A 25,663-nucleotide genomic window follows, 5' to 3' on the forward strand; every position below is an offset into this window, starting at 1 on the left:
TGGCCGCAGAAAAGACCCGAAGTCGCCGCTCCAGCCTGGGCGCGGACCTCGGAGGGAGCGCACGCCTGTGCCCCACATTCATTCCCTTTCTTTCTCTGCCCTCCCTACCGAACCGTAACAAAGCATTCGAAAGCACCATCCTCACCCCGCAAAACATTCAATTTACATGCAGAAAGCATGCGCAGCTGCAGGAGGATTTAAACTTCTGGAGGGGACCGGCATTTCGGCGTGAGGAAGGAGTGGCAGCCGCACATCACTTTTGTTGGAATATATATATATATATATATTATATTATATAGTGATTACAGTGGTTTAGCCATAGCTAAGCGCAAGTTTTACGTGCGAAAGCACATGAAACGTTTTCGGTAACTTCCTAACGTACGTTTGCTTAGGCCTAATTAGATCTGTTCTTGGCCTTGATCATAGTCGCTGATCAACGCAGTCCCACATAGCAACCCATACAGTCCAAACACGAATAGCAAAGCTATAGGCTTGGCGCTGCCACAAAAACACGCGGTTAGGTAGACGGAAATGACAGAAATCCATCGTGCTGGGATAGAAGCACTTACGCGCTTAAAACAGTTTTTGTTGTTGTTGTTGTTGTTTTCGTCCTAGCGGACACTTCCTGGGCATGGCGATGAAAGATGCGCTCTGCGCCTGGCCGTTGCGTAAGCAGAACATGACTTGTACCCACACCATAACGGCCGCCACGTCTGAAATCAGAAGCGCGGCGAACACATGTTTATTTTGATACGGCTACTATCATCATGAGTGCATCATGAGGAAGGCCGGTCTGGACGAGTCTTCAGCTGGAGAGAAGATTGCTGGAAAACGTATCAACAACCTTAGATATGCGGATGATACCACTTTAATGGCAGAAAGTGAAGTGGAACTCAAGAGATTTCTGATGCGCGTACAAGAAGAGAGTGAGAAGTTTGGGCTTAAACTGAACATTAAAAAGACAAAGATCATGGCGTCTTGCCCTATCAAGTCCTGGAGCATCAAGGGACAAGAAGTGGAAGCGGTGACAGATTTTCTCTTCTTGGGCTCCAAGATTACCTCGGAAGGAGACTGCAGCCATGAAATTAGGAGACGCCTGCTTCTGGGAAAGAGAGCAATGGTTAGCCTTGACCGCCTAGTAAAGAGCAGAGACATTAGTCTGCCAACCAAGATCCGTATAACTCGTGCTATGGTCTTTCCAGTTGTGATGTATGGATGCGAGAGTTGGACTGTGAAAAAGGCTGACCGCCGAAGAATTGACGCGTTTGAATTGTGGTGCTGGCGAAGACTCTTGAGAGTTCCTTGGACTGCCAGAAGATCAAATCAGTCGATATTGTTAACCATAAACCCTGACTGCTCATTGGAGGGTCAAATTCTAAAGTTAAAGCTCAGCTACTTTGGTCATCTGATGAGAAGAGAGGAGTCGCTGGAGAAAGCTTTGATGTTGGGAAAGGTTGAAGGTCGCCGGAGAAGGGGTAGGCAGCGAACGCGATGGTTAGACGGCATCCTCGAGGCACTGCAGATTAAGTTATGTGATGTTAGGAAGATAGTGAGACCGGAAAGCGTGGCGTGACATGGTCCATAGGGTCACGAAGAGTCGGACACGACTGAACGACTGAACTGAACTTAACTGAACTACCACCTGCACTGCAGTATTGCTAAGCTCAACCCCGTGTCATGGCTCATATGACGCCACACGAAAAAAAAAAAAGAAGTAAAATTATTTTCGAGATGTGATCGAGCAGAGCTGCAAAGGCAGGCTGTAATCCAGGGGGTTGCATTAACTGCCACTGACTGGAACCCGTGTTCCCGGATGCCAGCCCTGCCCCAACATGGGCCCATATGTTCATTCGGACATTCAATAAGAAGCCCGCAGCTGGATACGACCACAAGACGGTGATGTTAACGACGGAACTGTGATTGCCTCTTTGAGACTCGGTCCGCTTGACTGGGACGCGCAGATCTCCACTGTGACTAACCTGCAGCATTGCAAAGAGGTGCGCCATGCTCACAGCAAGAGGCAGGGAGGGGACCGCCCGCAAAACCAGCGTGCCACCAAATCCCTACTTAGCTCTTGCCTCGGGGTCTGCCGCGCGAAGCGCTTCATCATCATCCACCAAGTCCGGGCTGGCGCCGCATAATGGCGGACAAGCTCTGAGTACACCCTGGCTCTGAGTGCGGCGATGATAAACCGCGCGGGCAACTCCGAACCCTCCTCGGAAACGTTGTGCGGCCTAGAGAGCTGCAACACTTTCGGTGTTGTTGGCCCCGCCGCAGTGGTGCAGTGGTTAAGATGCCCGACTACTGCGCCAGAGTACCCGGGTTCGATCCCGACCGGCGGCAGCTGCGTTTCGATGGAGGCTAAACGAAGAGGCCTTCATGTGCTGTGCGATGTTAGAGCACTTTAACGATCCCCAGGTGGTCGCAATTACTCCGTAGCCCTCCACTACAGCACCGCTTCCTCTCTTTCTGCCTTCATTCCCACCTACCTCCCTTCCCTCACGGAACGGCTCAGCTGTCCACAGAGCAAGTGTGACAGATACTGCGCGTTTCCTTTCCGGTGAATTTTATTATTATTATTATTATTATTATTATTATTATTATTATTATTATTATTATTATTATTATTATTATTATTATTATTATTTTAACTACTACGGTGCTGTTCGAGTCATGAACGCGCGCGCGGAGGATTGTCTCGGAGGCAATGTTCGAGCTTCGCGATTCATTGAATAACTTTATTTGATCAGGGTATCCTTCGCGGTTGCTCCTTTTGTAGAGCCTTCAGCACTGGTTGGTGTCCTTATTCCAGTGCTCCACTTGCTTCCGCCGGCCGTAGAGCACGCTGTATCAGACCTCGTTGGTCTTCACAGCGGTCGCTGGCCAGCATTGCATCCCATTGCTCCGCACTAGGGTCTTGTATGACGTTTACCACGTCAGTCTTTTGCCACGTCCTTGTTATGTGGTACATCGTGGGGTTTTCAGCCCACCACGGGCATAAGGGCGGATATGCCTTGGGGTTAATATGTTTCGTACGTACAGATTCGGGAACGCCCCTGTCTGTAGTTTTCGCCATATGCCCGCCTCTTCTTTGTTGAGACCTTTATGTGGTGGCGCATATCTACGTCTCGCCCCCCCCCCCCCCCCCCCAGTAATATGCAAGTATCGCCGAGTACTCGCAAGGCACCGGCGTAGGTTTTCTCGAGATCGGATGGTCCGGGAGCTCGGCACCGTACATATCCTCGAGCTACCAGATCCGCCTCTTGATCCCCCGCCATTCCTGCGTGTCCTGGCACCCATATGATACTGTGCTGTATAGGTCTGATCACGCGTTTTTTATTTCATCACAAGCCGCCTCAAGGAGTATACGCATGGCGGCCTTGTGCACCTTGCCGTCTCTAGTTTCCGGCACCACCAACAGCGCAAGTGTGCACCTCTGAAGGCTGGATCGACACCGCTTTTACACTCTAGGTGGAATTTAGTGAGCGCCTGCCTGCGCGGTCGCTATTAGTGACTGTTATTTACAAGTGCAAATTCAAGGTTGCAAGTGAATTGCAAATAATGATTGATTACCTAGACACGAAAAGCAGAAAGGTAGGCTTGGAAATCAATATGCAGAAGACACAAGGTAATGTTCAACAGCCTCGGGAAGGAACAGCAGTTTACACCAGGTAGCGAAGCACTGGAAGTGGTAGGCGAATATGCTTACTTACGACAAGTAGTAGCGCAGATCCGGATTATGAAAGGGCAATAACTGGGAGAATAAGGTTGGAATGGAGCGCATTTGGCAAGTACTTGCAGGTTATGACTGGCACCTTACTCGCACAGCTCAAGAGAAAGGTATATATAACAGTTGCATCTTATCTGTACTCATTTATATTGGGCTGGAACGTGTAGGCTAACGAAAAGGGTTCTGCTTAAATTGAGGACAACAACGCAGAGAAGTATGGAACGAACAATGGTAGATGTAACGTTAAGAGGTAAGAAGAGTGCAGAGTTGGTGAAAGAAGTAACTAGAGTCAATGACATTCTGGTGGAAATGAAGAACAAATGGGCCTGAGCAGGGCATGTAATGCGTAGAGATGACAACCGATGGTCGCTTAGGGTTACGAAATGGATACCAAGGGAAGGAGAACGTCGCAGGAGGCGGCAGAAAGTTAGGTGGGCGGATCAGGTTAAGAAGTTCACAGAGGTCAAGTGGATGTAGCTTGCATAGGACCGGGTTAATTGGAGTAACATAGGAGAGGTCTTCGCCCTGCAGTGGGCATAGCCCGGCTGATTATGATGATTTACAAGTGAGGCATCTGCATTTTCCCTGCGTTATTTTTTTTTTTTTTTTTTCGGGGCGCAGCTCTTAGACGCCAGTTCCTGAAATGCCCGTCCTCGCAGTGAGTGGGAGCAATAATTAAATAAAGCGAGTAGCAATTAACATTCATGTACGCGAGCTTGGGTCTGAAAAGGGAGCCGCACGTGGAAGTCATTAACGTGGTCGGGAGGAGGAGCAGGAAACAACTTTATTCAAAGCATTACTAAGCGTCAAGAATGTCCTAGGCCAGGGTCACCAAGGCCAACTGATCATTCAGCTGGTCAGATGCTAACCAAGCCCGCGACGTTGGGGGAGGAGAGTGTGGAAAGTGGGGTGATTTAATTGCGACGGGGCATGAAAACATGCAATGTTCCAAGTTTGCATAGTGTTCGGAACAATTTTGGCATGCGGGGGAATGTCTGAATCGGTATAGAAACGAATGTTGTCATAGTGAATGTTGATTTCTTTTTTGTAGTGAAGAGTAGTCTCCGGTCATTCCCCTATAACAACAGAGCTTAAAAGTGTGAACTATGTTTGCTAAGAAGATAATAGCGCCCACGCGCTGCCCGAGGCAAAATCGACGAGATGGTCGATGCAAGGCTTCGGCACCGGCACTGCCATACCGCCGCCTCCTTTATAACGATCCGGGGAAAGATTGAGTGTCAGTTGGAGGATACGTAAGTGGGAAAATATAAAGTAAGCTCTTAGTGCACGCAGATAGCATGTCTCAAATTATTTACATCAGTATGCCGCTAAAGCAACTAAAGAAGCTGCACCCATGCCGAGTATCGTAGTTGTGAAGAATTTTCTTTCCCCCTCCATTTAGACCGCAGGCCATCCTACGGCAATAAACATTCACATCATCATAGGAAAAGCGACGTTATCGCCCTGGTTGCGCCCATTCCGCGAGAAGGCCTTGAAGAGCGGCCACCGATAGTGTTCCTGTCACACAAAGAGAGCTGCGCTGAATTGCTAAACGGATGCGACCATCCCAGACCATAATCGGTTACGAATTGTATAGACGCCGTTTCGCACACTCTTGCTTGACAAGTTCGCCCTGTTCCGGTCCCTCGGAGAACGAACACAATCGTCACCTGACCTGTCTCGCAGCTCTACCGAAGTAGAACAGGGATGTCAGTTTGTCTCACGAGGCCACAGCGCGTAGACGCACGATCCCGCGGAGAAGAAATCCTTACCAGAGCGCTCTTCGCAGGAAGCGGGGAAAGGTGGCCAGTCAAAAGAAGTGATACTGCCAGCAATCAGAGAAGCAGCTGCGGGCTACCCTCCGGAGCAGAAACATTTGCTAACTTTCAAAAGACATTCGGCGGTACCCCCGACATTCACACGAGAGCAAGGCGCATGTTTTCGTAAGAGATCAGACCTGTTCTCCTCCACCAGCTGTCGAGCGGCTTCGCGCCCCGTGCATGTGTAAGTCGGCGAGGAGCCAACGAGCTCGCGCCCTGTTCGGCCGCCCTGCAACAGGGGCGGCGAGGCCAGTACAGCAACTGCGACTCACACAATGAAAAGTCCCGGCCTCGCCGTCGTCCCACGGTGGGAGAAAGGTGAACGACCCTTCCGCGAACCACCACCCGAGCGCGCGCCGCGAGCGACAGCTGCTCATCTCGCGCCTCCTGGTCGTCAATCCCGCGGTGGCTAACTTCCAGCTCCAATTGTCTAACGGTTTTCTTTCGTAAACAGGGCAATAGTACAGGCGGGAATGCCTCGTCAGAATAGCAGTAGTAGTAAGTACAGCGGGGCTTGAAAGAACAACAAAAAGAAATAAAAATCGGACATGGTTTACGCATAAAAGTTGCGTGAGAGGTAGTAGATACACTTAGGCAGCTCGAACAGACGCGAACCGACGTCCCTTCTTTAATGATCCTCCGACGCCGCCGCCGTAGAATAGGAACACATCCTGTTCGTATGTCACGATTTATGAGCTGCGCAACCTTCTTCGGCGAAAACAAACCGGCGCCAGAGGTAGCGGGCGCTGTGCCCTCCACGAGTCCCAGCTTTGTGAACAAGCTGCACTCACGTTCCGGGTCCTGCGGCGGCCACTCGTACTCGACGGAGCGGCCCAACGCCGGTGTGGGGCCCATTGGCAGCAGCAGTAGCAGCAGCAGCAGCACGAGCGGCGGCGCCGCCGCCAGCAGCAGCAGCGCCCCGAGCCGGACACCACCCATGGGCCCGCTGCTACATGAATGGGGCCAGCCGCCAGGCCAACCCCTGTCGCCGCACGATGGCCTCCTCCTCCTCCTCCTCCTTGCACCTGCACACCGCCAATACAAATACACGTCACACACACACACACACACACACACCTCAAAACAGGCACTCTCGTCAACGCATCACCACGCGAGGCGCAAGTTGGCTGAGAATCTCACTGCGGTGCAAGCAAGCCTTCGCACACGAGCTCGCCACGGGAAAGCACCGCGTCGAAACGCCCGGTTGCAAGATTACCCACGCGACAGATGGGAAGTACAGCAATACAATACGTTCTCTCGCGCAGAAAACGCCCTGCGTGGAAGTTCACGTGGTTACTGTGATTCCCCTAAGTTCCCCAAGCAGCGAACTTTCTTTTACACGAGACAGGTTTTCACTTGTTCCAACACTCGTATAGCACGGACAATGAAGTGCCGCTTTCTGGACATTTCCCCTTTCCGAGGGCTACACCGGTCGCAAAAATGACAAGGAGACAAGCTTCCAAGAAAGAAAGAAAACCAGGTGGCGTGCATGGACCAGCACGGCTTGCTGGAACACATGGGCACACCGGATGTGCACCTGCCCCGCCACCATACTCAAAAATGTCCCGCCTTCCCTCACCCGTCTTCACTTGAAGACAGGTAAAGTAGCGCTACAGCGCATGTGCGAAGCCTCCTCGGCCGCCATTTGCTCCGGGATGCCACGGACTTGCTGCACGTGCTTTTCCAGGAAACAACGTCCCTCGCTTCATCGACGAGACGAACTGCGGCACAATAATTGCGCGCAGTGCTACACCTTCTAGGCCTTTGGAATGGACACATTGCATTGTCCCTGCCTCCCCCAGCTTGCCTCAACAGGGAAGACACGGCCAGGTTCTCCAGCTTCCTGTTGGTTATAGGGTTCATGTAAACGCTGTCGGGTTGGGTCGAGAAGTCGAATCGAGTCAACTCCGGCGTAGGGGGTGAGTTAACTCGACTCGACCCCGCTGCAGGAAGCGTGTAAACGCTGTCAGGTTGAGTTGGCGCACAGCGGGAGAGAAGAACAATACGGAAAACGCTCGAGATGCGCGGGGGGAAAACCGGAATCGGGTGCCGTCTGCTAGTTCTTCGCCTCGATGCGAGGTGCCGCCCTAATCGCCGCTCGGGTTCATGTAAACCCGGTAGGGTTGGGCTTTAGGTAGGGTCGAGTCCACTCAACTCTCGAACTAGACCCTCCATTGCCGGGTCCATGTAAACAGGGCTAGACTAGGCGACACCAGCCCTGCACTCAACTACTGTTTGGAAAATAAAACCACCCCACTACTAGGAACGAATTTTTGCACAAATTCTCGGTAACCCGTCCCGCCAATCGTACTTCGCCTGGCGGCCGCAAAGGGGCTGCGCTTGAAAAAGGTCCATCGGGGCTGAGCGGGCTGCAGCAAAGACGTGCCATATGTTCCACTGGCTCTGGGGAATTTTTGGTTCTGGCTCCAGGTGGCTGACATGTTTTTAGTGACATGTAGGTTCCAAGTCGTAACTTTGTATAGGTCCATTGCACAAACTTACGCACAAGCGTTTATAATACTGAATACTGCGCTCATTCTAGACCGACCTGGAGACAGCATAAGGGAGCAGATTACATTTGCTGTTAAATGACGGGAGTTTTCATTTATCGCAACTAAGTTCCCAGGGAAGCTTTATTATAGTAACAACTGTTTGCAAAGCACTTTCTCAAAAACTTTCGCGAAGTCAGAGAAGACTTGCTAGCCTGAAGGCTAGAATCGAGATTGGCGGGCATGTCACGAACAAAAATAACTAAATGTTTTGTTTTGGTTGGTTTGCTTTGTGGGGTTTACCGTTCCGAAGCGGCTCAGCCTATAGGGCGGATGGCATGTTTCATGATTCCGCGCGGTACGCTTCGTTAGGGAGATGTGACTTATTTGCTTCCTGATTTGAAGACTAGAATGACTTTCCTACCCTAGCGATTGCTGGATATGCTACCCGTGGAAAGCAATTGTGCGAACAGTAACCATTTTATGCAGCGTGTATATTTAATAGTTTGACGGCTTCATCGGTACATGTAGAAGATTAATAGTTTCAGTGACACCAGTGTGTGCAGGAAACGAGCCTGAAGGTCATAAAAAAGCAGATGTGGCAGACGATGCCGTATTAAATCTCGTTTTCGAAGACGGATGAGAATGCAGCGTTAAATTAACCTGCATATTCAACGCCTGCGTGGCTCCACACCAAATACGTTAGTAAGAGTGAGATAATTAATAGGCGCCTATTAAGGATTTACACTACTTGCTGGAACCTTCGCCGGTCAGGATCTTCGACTGGGACACGACAAAAAATGGCGTCGTTCCCTATCCATAGGATTACTCCGATATCGCGGAAAATCGTCGTGGGCAAAGGAAAGCGAAAAGTCAGCTACCATCTCTGCCATAAACAAGATGTGCAGGCGCGCGGCGCTCCTCTTCTACGATAGTTGGTTGGTTGGTTTGTGGGGTTTAACGCCCCAAAGCGACTCAGGCTATGAGAGACGCCGTAGTGGAGGACTCCGGTAATTTCGACCACCTGGGGTTCTTTAACGTGCACTGACATCGCACAGCACACGGGCACCTTGCTTTTCGCCTCCATCGAAAAGCGGCCACCGAGGCCGGGATTCGATCCCGCGTCCTTGGGAACAGTAGTCGAGCGCCGTAACCACTGCGCCACCCCGGCGGGGCTACGATAGGCAAGCAAAGAAGCTCCTCACAAGGAAAGAATGCCCGCTCGCAGGAACCCCTCGAACCAACGACGACCACCTAGCCGATAGCAGGCGCAAGGCGGTTGAACGCGATTTCATGGCAATGAGCTGACGCACTGACTGGAGGGCATTCCCTGAACGGCATTGTAACATTTCGTTATCCAGCTTTCATGGACGCCTACCTGAATAACTACACCAAGAAGCGTGAATTATAATGCAAAGGACAAACGTACGTAACTACGATGCACGAAAAGGTAGAGTACGAGTAGACACATGGTAAACGACTGTCGCAAGCGAACTCTTATCAAAGTATTTCGATTTTCGCATTGGAACGGGTCTGGACAAACGCGAATCCAGCGTCTTCAGTTTACTGAAAACCGCCGCCATACACAGCCAAAGTTTCGTGAAACGAGTCTCTCCGAATACTTGCAAAGCAGCCCCTCAGCGCGTGAAAGCAGATCGACGCTGAACGGATAGGATAGGGTGAAGAAGGCGAGTATAAACAAATTCTGCAGAAAAATTTCATTTGCGGACCTGTTCGCGGCAGAGACGATCGATTTCTTTTCGAATATTCGAAAGCGGCTTGGCCTATAGCTGATTTACCTTCTCGACTCATAAACAAAAGTTTGTACCACCACCACCACCTCGGGAATATTTCAATCGACTGCAGAAAAAAATAAAAATCGCGCCCGATTAAGCAATCGAACACACTACAAATAATAAACTCGAGGCAAGATCCGTAATGGCGTCGACGCCGTGTCGACGGTCATATGCACAGTTCCCCAAAACAGCCCCAACTGCTGTCACGACGACAGCTTCCAATTCCACGAAGAAAACTAAACAGTTAAGGTCGCTGACGTCATACTGACCTCCTGCTCGAATGTGGCGACATCTAGCGTCGTGAGCGGCCGCAGCGAATCTCTCTCTCTCTCAAGAGAGGAGGGGGGAGGGGGGGAGACTTCTACTTAAAAATAAAACCAGATCGAAGAATGACAAGCCGGGAAAGTACAGTAAACCGTTCATGGCGGAAGCCAACACAGCGGAGCGAATGGTAGCGAAATGAAGGTGAAAAAAGGAGTCCCCAAACGGTACACTGTGCCGCGCTTTCAATTTAGAAGGAGCCATTCGTCCTCGTTTCGCAATATATTGCCGGCAATGCGGGCGGGTGAGTTGCGTCGCCTCGTGTCAAGGGCGGCCTCGATAGCAAAAAAAGCAAGCGATAATGGACGACACGGCGCTCACTATATATTCGTTCAGACTCGAGAGAGCAATAAGTTCGCGCGTACGCGTAGCGCGTGAAAGCCATATACGTGCTGTACAGTACACGCTCTGACAGAGCCAAGCGGCGCCAGTCTCGCCGCTATACTACTACGACGGTCCGAACGACGACGAAGATAGAAACGAAAAAAAAAAAAAAAAAAAAAAAAAAAGTCATCGGAAATGTCCGTGTGCGCATACAAAGTGACCGTTTCCTCGCTAGACAGGGCGGTAATCCAACATCTGGCCTCAATCCTCCGCTATACCAGGATGGTTCTGTAGCAAAATTAATGATCCTTATGCCCAAGCAGGACACCGGAACGCTTTTCACGCGGCTTCCGGCGTCGCGGAAGTCGGCACCTACAGTAGTCTTTCTGGCTCGAGCGATCCTCGTCCGGCCAGCAGGAAATCACAATCGGTCTGCCGTACCGATTTCAGAAAAGGGATGCAGCAGGGACGTATGCCAGTAATATATGCGCTGTGAGGTTGGCTGGTCCATACTCGCGGGGTTATTTTTGCGCGGAAAAGAAAAAAAAAAGGAAATAGACAAGAAAGAGCGACCTGTCCCATCTGTACATACGTCCGCCCCCAGTGTGGCACACCGCAGCCGGCGCACACCGGAATCGCCGAGGCAAAAGACAGACAGACCCCCTCCCCAGACAAGAGCATCGCCCTAGGAGCCTTTCTTTTCGCACGAAAGAAAATGATGCTCGTGTGTTTCTGGCGCCTTCCCGCATGCTTGCGGTGGTAGTTTGGCACATAGAACATCAATACACAGCCAGCCTAAGCAGCGCATTTTAAACGCACCAGCCACGCAGCTATATAGTAGCATACACGATACCTGCCTCAGAACGCGCGCGCTGTTCCTGAGCCACAAAAACACAACACCTTGACCCATCCGTTTAGCCCGCCTCTCCCAATACGTGCACGATAAGAAGGAATGGTAACAGTTCTCGCAAAATGGTGTCCAATCGTCGTCAGAATAGTACAAACAGTATTTCCAAGCATATTCGTGAAAACAAAGCTAGCTGCATGCTACAGATGAAAGAGTTAACCTTACCGGCGAAATCAACTAAAGTAGGCATCCTAGTATTGAAATATCGAAACATGGCCGATTGGTGAATATAGTACTGCCACTGATTTATTGCGTGCGGTTGAACATTTGAAAGAAGTTTTGCTGTATTATTTTCTTCAGAAATAAAAGCGTTAGGTTGTTCTCTATATACCCATGCCCCATTCTCCTCTTTTTTCCCATAAGAATGTCACTGAGTACTTTGATGTCCTGAGTCTATTTCTGGAGGAGGAGGAGGAAAAAACTTTATTTGCAGAAGAATTCGAGGCACGAAGGCCTCCTGGGTCTCCGCACGACCCCACTCACGATCTAAACGTTCCTCTATTTCTGCTGGTTCTTAGCGGCAATACAGACCACAGGCGCTAGCTGCTATACAAGCAAAAAGCGATATTAAACCAGGTTGTGGCGAGATGACCATGCAGCAAAAAACAACTTAATACTGAACTCATCTAGAATTCAGTATAAACACATTTCTGGTAACTTCGAGCGCAGTTTGAGCACTCTGGAAATTTACTGATACGGTACCGACGGGGTTTGAAGAAATGCTGTCATTACTAATACTTAGAACCAAACCCGCCGGATCGCCCAGCCGGGGTGGCGCAGTGGTTAGGGCGCTTGACTAAGTGCCCAAGGACGCGGGATCGAATCACGGCCTCGGCGGCCGCTTTTCTGTGCGAAGCAAGCCGCCCGTGTGCTGTGTGATATCAGTGCACGTTACAAAGCTCCAGATGGTCAAAATTTCCGGAATCCTCCACTACGCGTCTCTCATAGCCTTGTCGCTTTGGGACATTAAACCCTTCAAACCAAACCAAACCCGCCGGATCAATTCAGTTATATACAGATCGAAAGAAGCTGACAGTTAAATTCTGACTTCATTTCGCGGACACTTCACGGAGGAAGTGTTTGGGTGAAACAAATGTGAGTATAGCTTTCAAGTCTTCAGAAAAGGAAAGAAAAACATATACCCCCATCTGGAGAAAAGAAAATGAAACAGGGATCACAGTCACAGACCGGTGATACTGCGACTCAACAGGGATCACAGTCACAAACCGGTGATACTGCGACTCACTAACTTGAATGAAAAATACGCAGCTTCAAAGAAAAGCTCCTAAAGTAGAAAAAAAGAAACGCACACTCGCTTGATCTATACAATTCCGAGTGCGACACTTCCGTTTGGCCCACGGCGCAGAAAACATAGTCTTTGCTATTACAACTCGTCACATGCAAAGTGCGCACCTGAAGCGCCATTACACAAGCTCGCGTCGCAGACAGATTCTGTTTACGCGTGCTGGCGCCCCGGCCCTTATCTAGATGCCCCGGCGTTATCTAGATGCAAAAGAAAGAACGTTTCGTTCGAAGGAACAGGGAACCAGCAGGACCGGGCGACCCCGCAGTGGTATTCGCGCCGCTTATGGCAGACAGCTAACACACAATTCCGGCCACTGGAGGGGTCAAGTCCCCTTTCCGGTCCGTTTTCCAGGACCCGTGCACACGGACGGAGAGAAGACGCAGTGAGAGATAAGTTAAAGCCAGCCCAGCGCAGACGGGGTAGTGGCCGGCATGCACTGGCATACAAACACGCGCGCCGATACAAGCTGACAGGAGAGAGTGCACGCCCTTCAACCCTTATCGGCACCCGGCGGCAGAGAAAGTGACCATCTACGTTGTTTTCACACGCGCGAGACGCGCCAGTCACAGGGATGCCGAGAGCAGAGCAAAGAATAATCGGATGACCTCCGCGCCTCGCTTATCGCTGGCCCCGCGCACTGTTTGCATGCGCACCATCCTTTCTCTGCAAACGGGGGAACGGGACGGATGACGCGGTCTGTTTTGGGCGGCCGCGCACCGGGCGGAAAGCGAGGAGGAGGGGAAGGGGGGGGGGGGGGGGAGGGGTGCTGGCGCATTTCCGGCGAGAGCCGGCATCCGAAACCTGCGTCTAGGCTAGCCGTTTCACCCGGGCTAGCTGTCTGCGGTACCACGAAAAACCGATCAGCGCATGCTCAACTGAAACAATCCAACTGACAGGAAAAAGATTAGCGTTCATATTGGTACCACTGATAGCTAACGCGTGCTCTAACATGTACACTGGATCTCGCCTGACAAGAATCATATTCACCGAATTAGACTAAGGGCATTCAAAAATAGTTTTAAGGCGGAAGTCTTTCTAGGATCATGGAACGAAATCCCGTGCGCGAGAGTTGTGCGCGAGATCGGTCATATTCCGCGAGAATTGTTCTTGTCTAGTGTTCCTGACATCTGCAATCCCACACTTGAACGCTCGCCAAGGAACGCCACGCGAGAGGAGCGATGGTGTACTGTCCAAACTCACACTTGCTGGAGAAAGTTTGACAGATACTGCGCCTTTCCTTTCCTGTAAACCAATTACAATAATATGTAGTACTGCAACGAACGCCGAAAAGAAGCAAACGATGAGAGGCAAATGATAGGAGAGGAAGGGTAGGTTTTCGTCATTCTCTTAAGACACATTTAGGGGACCCTCTAAATTTTTTATGACCACATCTTAAGATAGTCCGTTTGAAAGAGTTCTACTTAAGTCTGACGATCACTGCCGTTCATGTACGGCGGCAACTGTGCGTTCGAGTGTCACTGAAAGTAAGCACTAACGTGCATGGGCGGCTGACAGGATAGCTCGATGTCATACATTCCGAGCCCCGTCGCCGCCCACTTCCGAACCTTCTTCTCCACTAACACACAGCGAAATAATAAACTACCATCGACTTTATCGCAGAACATACGCAGATCCCCACAAAGACCTCACTCGTCAGGAAGCAACTATATGGCGAAAAATTCAAGCCCGCACACTACCAAACATAACCCGACACAATAAGATTTGGCCCGCGCAATACCCCACAAATGCATGACCGGCCTGCGGAGAGGTGTCCGACATCCTCCGCATGGTTTGGAACTGCACTGAACAACTTAAATCATACAGTTTACAGAAAATTACCCATGAGCAGTGGGATGCGAAGCTGGCTCCCCCTTCAGCACCAGTTGATCGGTCAGGCCTGGGGAGGGCCGTATTCGCCAATGGTTTTCCGGACCTAGGTGAACCACCCGCATAATTACTTTGTATTAATAAAGTTTATTCTCTCTCTCACTTGAAAGAAGGGAGGTTCACCCCTCCATTCTGAAGATTCAGTAGAAAAATAAAACCAACCATGGGGGCACCATTTTCCGAGAACTACGACCAATAAAAGGTTAACAGCAAGGCGCAAAACGTATACGTACGACGGCGCCAAGCAGAGACAGGTAAAAGACATGCAAAAGCAATAAGAGCTGTCTGAATGTCATGCGTGCGCTGCCAACATGCGCTTCAACTGCATCTGCCCGTTGCTATGACCCTGACTCATCATTAATTCAATATTTCTGTCCTTCATTCTAACTACCTCTACCAACGGTCTATGGCACGATGTGGTCGGAGTTAACCGTCGGCAACGCCTTCCGATCTCGTCGAAATCAACCCTTTCACAAGCCCACTGAGTGACGTCTTCTTCCCGCTCAATTCATCTCCCTCAAGAATTGTATACCGCACGCAGACTCGCAGTTTGCTACACAATGGAGACGGTTGCGGCGGGTGAAATGACGAGGATGACATGCACAGTTGGTGTACGGTACTTTGTTGTACAATGTTGACGCCAACGAAAGCAGTAAGGACAATGCGTGACTCATGTAGAGAGAGAGAGAGAGAGAGAGAGCTATATGCGACGAGATGTCGTATGGCCTTACAAAGTAATACGTTGCAACCTTTCTTTCTTTTTTTCATACACGGAAATTTTTCCCGGGCTAACGGACACAACTGTCGAATGAAACATTAAGTGGTGCGAAAAAAAAACAAACAAAAAAGAAAACAGCGTGGAAAAAGAAGAGTGTTCATGTTCTCTCTCTCTCTCTGCCCCCCCCCCCCCCCCCCCCCCCCCGTCTCTCATCTTTGCGCCTGTTCCTTATATTTTCGATCTGACTCACTCGCCCGTATCGGCTCGCACTGGCAAGACCGAAACTTTGCTTATCTTACGCAACAGTGAGAATGTCATCCGGAGGTGGTCTGCGCAATGTATCCTGCATGTACGCTCAAATGGTCGAGGTGCGTCAGTTCATAACCCCCCCTCCTCCCCTTCCTCTTCACCCTAGTAGCTACTACTGGTTCTGGTGGTTTCGGCGTTTCCGCCAATGAGGCGACTCGTGGCCTGGGAGATAACACTTCGGAAAGCGACGCTAACTCGGAATACGGTCCCTGGGGCCGTATCCAGCGGAGGTTCCTTTCGGGAACCGTTCTCTTTCAAGATGACGTCAATTTGACGTCAGCAAGGCAGCGGGTGCCACCTCACGGCGAAGACGGGAAAGACAGCGGCCAATCAGCGATGGCGCCAGATCGTAGGCGTGTCCACCACGAGCATGTGGCTTTTTCTGGTACCAAATACTTGTACCAAAGTGGTGTTAAGCACGAAATAAATCTAATAATTACATAGTAATGCAAACTAGTGAATAATAGACTGAAATATTCTTAGAAGCATCCTGTTAACAACTGCCAAGCAATTATCTTGGCTCATGAGTACCTTTCTTCGCCGCTAGATGGTGTTGCGCGCGCGGTGCCGTCGTCTGCTTTCTCGCTCGCTGTGAAGTTTGTGTAAGTTCTGCCTTTCGCACAGAGTGGCAAATATCCTAATAACGATGTCTACAACGCCCGTAGTATGCAGTCCGAATCACGCTAGCTCTTTGACGGAGTAGTTGCTGCCGCCGTTGCGAGTACGAACGAGCTGCTTGATACCGGCACCGCGCCAGCGCGTCCGCGCCTGCCTATGTAGCGGGGCAGCGTCCGTAGCCTTATCGGCCGCTCAAGCGTCGTGAGTATGCGCGACCTTTCCGTGAATAGCTGTCAATGTAGGACGCAGCCGATGACACATGGAATCCGACTGCACTCGACCCAGTCAGCCACCGTCTGCTCCCCTTCCGCTGATGTAGAAGGAGGGAAAACTCAGCCCGCACTTACGGACGCGAATTATTTGTCTCTACGACTGCCGGATTCAAATGGTCGCACTGCTGTTGGCCGAGAGCTCCCGATCGTAAAGTAGCGATCGAAGCGCGTAGAGCACCTTTGCTTCTGACGGCAGCCCGGCATACCCCTTCGTCCCCACTTCGCTTCGCGATCGGCACGCAGCCTTAGCCAGTGTTGCCGCAAAACCTCCTGAGACATGTAGAAGGCGTTGTCTCGTTTTTCTTTTTTTTTTCTTTTCTTTTTTTTTTTTTTACTGCGTCAGTTTACTAAACCCGCAAAGCGCTGCCCAAAAAAAAAAAAAAAAAAAAAAAAAGGATACCACGGCCGTACTCAAGCAGCTGCGCGGCGCGCGCCGTCGCTCGACTACGGTCATGAGGCGCCACAGCGAGCGCAGAGCGGTTCCATTTCGAAGCAGACCAACTCGTCGCGGTTCCTGCGCCGGCCGGCAAAAAGGTTCCTTTCGGAGCGGTGGCCCCGCCCCGTGCCGCTCCGTGACGTAGGCGAAAAACGTGGAGCCGCCTCCGGAAGTTTTGGGGGTCACGCCGGACGTGACGCAGCAACCAATTAGGGGCGGCGAAAGGAACCAGTTCCCGAACGGAACCGTCGCGGGATCTGGCCCCTGGACTGCGATGTGGCAGTCCGTGCGAGCTAATTTCAATGTCGTTTAGAATGCCGCCGAACAGACTCAAAAGCAAACTGAGTGACTCCAATGGCCGGCGAGTAAATAATCGATATCGAAGTCAACGGAGCCGCATGAACTCTTGGGCACGGTGCGCTCGTGGCGACGAGCCGGTGAGTGACATCATCTAACGATGACTTCTGTTCCGGTGAACTTCATTCTAAATTATTTAGCGGACCCAGATGAACAACACGGGGTGATCCACGTATACTACAACGCCCAGCGTATATCACTGAGAAGAAGGAAACAAACAAGCAGTGTTTATACTTTAATTAATCCAAAACTTCGTGAACGTTTACGGCGGACGTGCAGAGACGCGCCACCTTTCCACGCCTCGGGTCGCCTGGAGAGCGGGCGATAAGCACTGCCGAAACCAAACAAGGCACTTCGCTTCCGACGCCCGAACTAGTACTGCCAACAGAAAGCAGGGAAACGAAAAAAAAAAAAAAAAAAAAAAAAAAAAAAAAAAAAAAAAAAAAAAGCTTCGTGCGTGTCCCGAAATGCTTCGGCAATTTCCGCTCGCACTTGACACACATGCTGTGCTCAGCTAGACATTCAGGCGTCTTGAGGATGGCCGCGCTTTCTGCCGCGACAAACGATCGCACAAGGTGCATGCGCTTGGTGCCGTTCACTCTTGCCTGGGATTGGCGGTGGTGGTGGTGGTGGTGGAAACGTTTATTGGTTGCGGCAGCGCATTGCAAAGTGTTTAGGCCACGCGATCTCATGTTCCCTCTAACTATGGACCGTACTGTAGCGCGAGAAAAATTAGTTGTGGTTGAACTCTGTTTAACCCTAGTTGAACTGCGATAGCAACGGCGGAAGCTTCTTTTGCCTGCTACATTATTCCCCTATCACGCCCAATCAGTGTAACGGGCACTTAAGCTCATCCTTTAAGAGTACGACGCGAGAACGTAAGCTAGCAGCACATGCATATAAATGAGAAGGGTTCAATGCTGCTGAACCGAATGTGGAGCGAAAGCATTCTTCTTCGCGGCTGCTCAAGGTCAAACGTGGCCCTTCCCAGGACGACGCGACGGGCCGAAACCTGGCGCAGTATTGCTATCGCAATAAAATCTCAAAGGACGTTTATTCTTTTGCAGGCAAAAACCGTTACAATGGCTCAGTGGTGAGGCTTTTCGAGGGAGGCGAAAGCAAAGCGTCCGTGTGTTGTGCGATGTCAGTGCCCGTTAAAGAACCCCGTGTGGTCGAAATTACCCGGAGCCCTCCACTACGGCGTCTCTCACAGACCGAGTCGCTTTGTGACGTTAAACTCCACAAACCAACCACTAATCAACCAAACTTAAGGCGATGCGAAACGCTGGGACCCACACCACAAAAAGCCATTATCTAAAACTAGAGCAGGTACGGAGACGGGCCTTACGCTTTATTTTCTCTCAATATCGAAAGTTGGATTCCGTGACCCCCCTTTATACGAAAACTGATTTGCCTTTCCTTTCTCAGAGACGGGAAGAAAAAGAGAGTAAATCTAAACTAACTAGAGACTAAACTATTATTATTACAATAAAAGAGATTAAACCTTTTTTATTGTGTTATTAATAGTTTAGTCCACGTGAGGAAAGGACGCTATATAAACGAAACAAGAACACGCACATATCGTAATAAACACAGAAGTCATGTCCAAAAGCGAGATTTTGCAAGGATTATTCCATACATCCTTTTATTTTTTATTTATTTTATTTTATTATTATTTTTTTTTTCAGTAACAGCATCCGAATCGAACGAGCTGCCAAACCAAGTTATGAATGCACAATCTCGAGAATTTTCCATCCATTTTGCTAAATATTTAAAGCAATAGATTATATAAAGAAAACCTTTTATTACCTGTAATTCATTTTTTTCGCCAGTATTTTATGACTATTTTACTGACGCTGTTTTATTTATTCTACTGTATTGACTGCATTTTTGTTGCTGCTGGTCTGCGAGTGCCTCAAGTTTGATGTGTCCACTCCTATCTTGGTCGAAGTTGGACCGATAGTATGTGCAAATAAATAACAGGCACAGGACGAGAATACTTTTACTTGGCAGTCTTAATTTAGACGACTCAAATATCGATGGCCAGCTGGACCCCGGCTCGCCAGAAGTTCTCGTTGGTGTTGCTAGTGACGTTGTCAGCTGTGTGTGCGTGCGCGCGCGCGCGCGGAGGGAAGGGGGGGGGGGGATTGCGCCGCATTACAGTGCGCATGCCCAGAATCTGCTACGCTGAAAGGGCGTAGTAGTGGGGCTGCTGTACACGTTTTATTATTTCTTACAGCTGGAATTAAAAGTAATGTGAACTTAATTCTGCGGATTGCCTTCGTTCTTTGGCACGGGCCAACGTCTCCTGGAAATCCGCGCTTGCGCAATCCCTCTGTGCGTGACGTCAAGCGCCTTGACCAAGCCAAGCAGTGCGGGAAAGCACCTACCTGCCTCACATGAGCACAGTGCATGAAAACAGGTTCATATGTGTGACGCATACAAGCTCTTTGCTATGTAAAAAAGTCAAAACCTTCGCGACTCAATAGGCAGTGCACGACAGCTTAGCTTCTTTTTCTGAAAGGAAAAAGAAGGCAGCCAAAAGATTACATTCGACAAACCGTGCATGAGAGTGCGGGGAGGGAGTTAGGTTTGGTTAGGCGCTGTGGGACGCCGTCGATCACAACTGCACGACCTCGCGTAGAATACCAACCCTGCTAACACTTGAAAGAAAATACAAAGTAAACAGAATTCGCACCTTATTTTGACCTATACTTCTCTTAGAAGGAAGGAACGAACGAACGTAGAGTTATGAGGTTATGAACGCTTACTAAGGAACGAACACACAATCGGGCCGCCCGGGATTCTCCCAGATTCCGCCGCGCGTTCAACGCCACAGCCACAGGAGCCGGGTGCAACGGGGGGGAACCGTCGGCCACTTGACGCGAAGGCCAATTAGGCACTGAGAAGCGGCCGTACGTGAGCGTCCAAACTGCTCAAGGCTGCGTCAGGCTCCTTCGGCGCGACACAACACAGCGGCGAGGAGGATGTCGCCCACATTCAAAAGAAAGTCCCTGGACGCGAAGCATGGAGGAACGGAAGCAGCCCACGCACATGCCCCTCAAGCGGCGCCTCTTGCGCGTCATATTCGCTAAATAACGAAACTATGGTGAATTCTGAACAACGAAGCCGGCCGTGACTGCGGGGCCCGGGCAGATATTTCGGTTCTTTGCTTCGTGCACCTTTGCCCCAACTGTGCCGCTCGACGTTATTGAATATTTGGTTCCTAGTCAAAACAGTGTCGCCGAAACAAATACGGCAGTTAAAAGGAGACAAAGCAGTAATGGCACTAGGCGTAGTAATGACTCCACCCCTTCCCCCTGGCCTGAATCCCTTTGTGGGATTCGGGCTTGCTGCGGCTGCCCTTTGCGCGGCCGCCGCCCGCTTCCCAGTTGTTCTCCCCGTTCCCTTTCTCCCGCCTGAGGCGGCGGAGAGGGGCTCGAACGACTTGTCACTGTCGTTCGGGCCACAGCTCCGCCCTGGCGTTCCAGTGGTTGTTCTCATTGGCGCCTTTTGGCGGGAACACGGCACCGCTTCGACAGCCGCGCTCGCGCGACTGTCCGAGCGGAGCTCAGGGAGAGACCCCTCCGAGACATCGCAAGGTGCGTACGCTACTGTTCTTGTCTGCCGGCCTTTGTCCGCGCAGACCAGTGTGTACTCGAGTTCGTCTGCTCCGGGTCTTACCTGAGAGCGAAGCTCGAGCCTGTCGATCGTGATCCAACGATCCGCGACAGGCGTACCTTGCGGTGGTTGCCCACACTCTCTCAATGGAACCCTTTGGTCACTGCGAGAGAGATCACAGCACGCCCTTGCGTGCTTGCGGCGCGCACTCCGTGTCACTTCGTGCGCGCAGGGGAGCCTAGCTCCTCGCGCGCTCCCTTGACACGGTGACTGCGTATGTGTGTGTATATGCGTTTTGTATATATGTGTATGTGTGTGCGTACGTGCGTGTATGTGCGTTTGTAAATATGTGTGTGCGTATGTGCGTTTGTAAATATGTGTATGTGTGTGCGTGTGTGTGTGTGTGCCGCTGGAAGATGGCGTTTCAATAAACGTCTCCTTTGTGAACTTGGAGGTTTGTGTCCTTGCAGCGCAGTGCTCTCCTTCCTTTGGAGGTTGAGTGCGCGCTGCAGTGTTTCAGTGTGCGCGTGGTGACGGCTGATCGGGGCTTCGGCTCGCGCGACGCTCGAACCCGCGGTGGTTGGTGGCCTATGACCACGTAGAAACCACACCTTTCTTCGAGATACTCCGCTCTATGTCGGCAACGATGCACAGCCTCATTCAGAGATCAGACCAACGGAAGGACTTCGATGGATCCATCGAATCAGACAACGTACTTCCAGCGACAGTGAAGTTGAAGTAGCTCTAAGGCCCTATCAGAGCGACAGATTTTAGCGGCCGATTCCTAAAGCATCCGGCGTAGGCGTCGTCAACGGCGCTGACGCCCATCACGTGACCAACGCCGGACACGTGAACTTGCGCCGTGACGACGTCTTCGCGAGCCCGCAGCCGGCCAAGCGCGCTGTTTGCAGGCCAAGTAACCACTCCACTGAGGTTGAGGTAGAACGAGATGAAGACGCGGCTACTCTGTTAACCTACACAGTATGCCGCGTAGGAGAAAGAGGCGACAGAGAGCGAAAGTAGGTGCGTGAGGCGCACTGCACGCTCTCATCTTCATTCAATCGCAAACAAATCGTCAAGGGTTGCACGATAATAATGGAAGCACTGCCGGGACGAATTACTGAGAAAGCAAAATCGTAGCCATCTTTACTCTCCATCTGTTATAGCCTCATGCCGCAGCCCGCCCGGCCTTCTCTTATAATTCCCATCATTATTCGCAATGACTAAAACTGTCTCATGTGCGTGCGCCGAGAACTCGGTACGCTGCGATTCTCCTGATTGGTCGCTCTCAGATGCGTCACGCTGACATGATGCCAAATGAAATGGAAAATCGACTCCCACGAAATATGACCATATTGCTAGGTTTCACTTGTACCCAAGTGTTAGAACTTTGTCCCCAAAGCATGTTCGCGCCTATCCATTATTCAAAATCACCGTTACCTCCGCAACATTAACACCCCGGTCTTCAACCGCTCTTCGCAAAGAGCTGTACACCTGTGCTGTCTCCAGTGGGGATTCAGGCTGCCGGTTGCTACTTTATTCCCGGTAGACGGCGCTGTTGCAGGTAAAAAGCGTCAAACCAGAAGCGGAAGTAAACAGAAATTGTTAAATAAAAAATAAACGGGCGCCTCGCGGAATGCGGGCGCTCCGGTGGCCTCTCCTCCTCCTCCTCCTCCGATGGGCGAATTCTTTCGGAGTGCACGTCCTAAGAGCCGACTAGGTCCAACCGCACGTGACGACGGTCACGGCGCCCCAAGACTCAGCAGAGACCTGCGGGGAGGAGGGAGCCTGCAGCTGCTGGCAAAGACCGATGGCCTCTGCGCAATTTCCTCGCACCAGGGTGCGCAGTCAGTGCTGATGACGCCTCGTAATCGCTACGCGAAGCCGCGGCTTCTGTGCGCGGTACAGCTGCCGATGAACCGAGGTTAGGTCTGGACTCTGCTGCACGCACGGGTCTGAATATGACCTGAGAAGTTACAAAGAAAGAAGTCTCGCGATGCGCAGCAACGATGGGCTGATACAAGATCTCCGCCCAACCAGCGTATTTTCACGAGTTGTAAGCACTAGCACGAAACCGCGATCACACCTTGGAAAAATCCAGGCGCTCTAGCAGAGACAACTTATAAGAGAGTGCGACAGATGTCAATAATGCCCGCGATTATCGCACTTGTCTAAAGCCTACCGTGCGCACCCCAAAGCAAGAAGTAGGGTGGTGTAGTGCATACATTTCTCCAATTAACACCGTTATCGCGCTGCCATGCATTCCAGCCCACCGCACTGTCGTCACTGGAGATGGTTTGGTTTGGTTTGTGGGGTTTAACGTCCCAAAGCGACTCAGGCTATGAGAGACGCCGTAGTGGAGGGCTCCGGAAACTTCGACCACCTGGGGTTCTTTAACGTGCACTGACATCGCACAGCACACGGGCGCCTAGAGATGCGCATCGTAGAGGGGATGAGCGCAACGGAGAAGCTAGCACGGGAGACACGCCCGCGAAAAAGAGGCAGCGGCGAATTTGTCTTCCTCTGGGCTGCCCCGTACCACGCGGTCGCCTCCTCCTTCCCCCCCCCCCCCCCCCCCCCCCCCCCTCTCCCCGCTCAGGCAGCATGTACCACACGTGCGTGCGTGCGGCAAAAAAAGAAGAAAAGAAATCGAGCCGCTCGGCGAAGAACAACAGCAGGATTTCCGAGTGAAGCGCCACCTCCCGATGTGTCACCCATCAACGCACCGTACTTCGGTAAAATGTGCCGCAGGGTTATTGAAAAGATATACTACCCTGTAAAAAGCGACAATAATATAAGCAGGAGCCTGTGCTATTGAGCGGAAAACAAATAGCGCTTTCAAGACGCCATCTGCTCGAGGAACGAACTTCCACGTTCTGCCGGGGCTGCCGCATGCAGATTGTGTCTATCTGAGGAGCCCTCACATCCGCTTGGCGGAAGCCTGCCGTATAGTGACTACATAAGGGGACACTTGCCAAGTGGAGCAATCACAGCGCCGAAACGAGGTTTGTTTGGTATCAAAATGACAGAGCTGCATTCGAGCGACTGTCGACGCACATGTGCCTATATATGTACTTACATACAACGAGCAGCGACTCACAAAGCCTATAGTATATCGCTAATCAACGCACAAGAACAGTCTTCGAAAACCGTTACCCCCATTCTACATGCCATTTAAAAAAAAATAAACAGAAAGAAAGTGCCGGTCCAGGGTAAGGCTCTTTCCCAGCACGCATATTGCATATACGCGGTGTGGAAAGACAAAAATCATAATGAACCTTTTCCATACGTACTCGAAGTTAAATATCCTTAAAACATATCCTTAAAACGCATCCTAAAAGCATTTACGCAGAAATTTCGCCGGCGCTGACGCTTTTGTAAAGTCCCACAAAAATCGTCTTATTCGCCGGGAAAACTCCGGCCTCTGCTGATGTGTCTGGAAGATGAAAATGCAAGCAAAGTTCTTACTGCGGACAACACCGACGGCACGTCATTCGTTTCAGTTACCGCGCTTATCACAAGCGCTTACTCCCGACGGGCGCCCAGTGTTGCCGACAGATGCAACACACGTAGTACAAAGGCGACCGGGCGTAGCCGAAAACGGCGGGAGCCGTGCAAACTGGCTCAGACAGTGACGGCGGCCCACATGCGCCTCCCTCCGACTGTGGCGGTCGTACTGTTTCATATCCGGTGAGAGCGGAATTGTTTTTTCCTCCCACGGCTACTACATGCTTCCGAAGGGGGTTTATTTGCTTCCCACACAGCAGCAGTGCCTATGCTGCCCTCTGCTATAATACGCACTGGACTGGCCGTCTTTTACACGTACACCATTTGCCAAAGTTTAGAGCCAGGGGGCCTACTTTTGAGCCGTACTATGTGGCTTGTAATGCATTCCCAGGTTTCCAAACTTGCTGAAGGCAAGAACGTTTTTCATCCTACCTTCTCCAATGACTAGGATTTCCACGATTGTTAAAGAAGTCATAATAAAAGGCTTAAAAGCAAACCCTCTGGGCTCTAAACCTTTGACAAAGGCTGCACAAGCATTTAAACACGAGGCACAAACGTTTTATTAGAGAGCTTCAGCATTAACGTGCACCGCCCAGAGCTATCCCGCGCAACGCTAGCCGCCAATGCGCAATGGCAGCGGGCGCTATACACAGCCGGCGTTGCAGGGGATAAGCGGCACACGCCGCGACAAGGCCGTCGCCTTTGAACCCGCCCGCAGTATCATGTGCAGGATCGTCCACACATTGCATATTAACAAGTGGCCGCGCTGTTACGAGGTCCACCGCGTTTAACACGGCCATGCACTAAACCGAAACGGGAGATGTCGTGGAGCACCGCCTCCACTTCGCTCTTGCCACTGTGCCTCGGTACACGGAAGTGTATATGTTGAGTGCTTAATTTGCGCTCTTAAATAAAGTGCCTCTCTCCTCTCTACGAGCGGCGGCCGCCTTGAACGCCGGCGTCGGGCGGTGTTCTATGTGCGAGTGCGTGGCCGTGCCGCCAGGGAGCGGGAGCCCAAAAGAGCGGAGAACTCTTCTCGTTAGGGCGCGGACACACTGGCGGGAAAACGCGCGCGGCGTGCCGCCAGCGGCAGGACGCCCGCGCGGCAGAGAGGCCACATCGGTTTCGCGCGGTGATCGCCGCGGAGGGCACGTGACAGCGATCTCTCCTTGTGTCCGATTGCGTGAGCTGATCTACGATTCTTTTCTCGGCCAGCAGACCTCATTCCAGCTTCTCCTTGTCCCG

At 51.2% G+C, this 25,663-nt stretch overlaps 1 protein-coding gene across 2 annotated transcripts in view; it reads right to left on the reverse strand.

Moving 5' to 3' along the window:
- Window positions 1–25,663, reverse strand: part of InR (Insulin-like receptor) — a 180,772-nt gene that overhangs the window by 114,569 nt on the left and 40,540 nt on the right. For both annotated transcript variants that reach the window (XM_084594773.1, XM_084594772.1), the window contains exon 2: window positions 6,342–6,575. In XM_084594773.1, coding sequence (XP_084450899.1) covers window positions 6,342–6,489 — 148 coding nt within the window. In that variant the 5' untranslated portion in view covers window positions 6,490–6,575. The remainder of the gene's footprint in view (window positions 1–6,341; window positions 6,576–25,663) is intronic.

This window comes from Amblyomma maculatum, chromosome 2 (assembly GCF_055883805.1).
Source record: "Amblyomma maculatum isolate TAMU_Amacu chromosome 2, ASM5588380v1, whole genome shotgun sequence".
Classification (NCBI taxonomy): Eukaryota; Metazoa; Arthropoda; class Arachnida; order Ixodida; family Ixodidae; genus Amblyomma; species Amblyomma maculatum.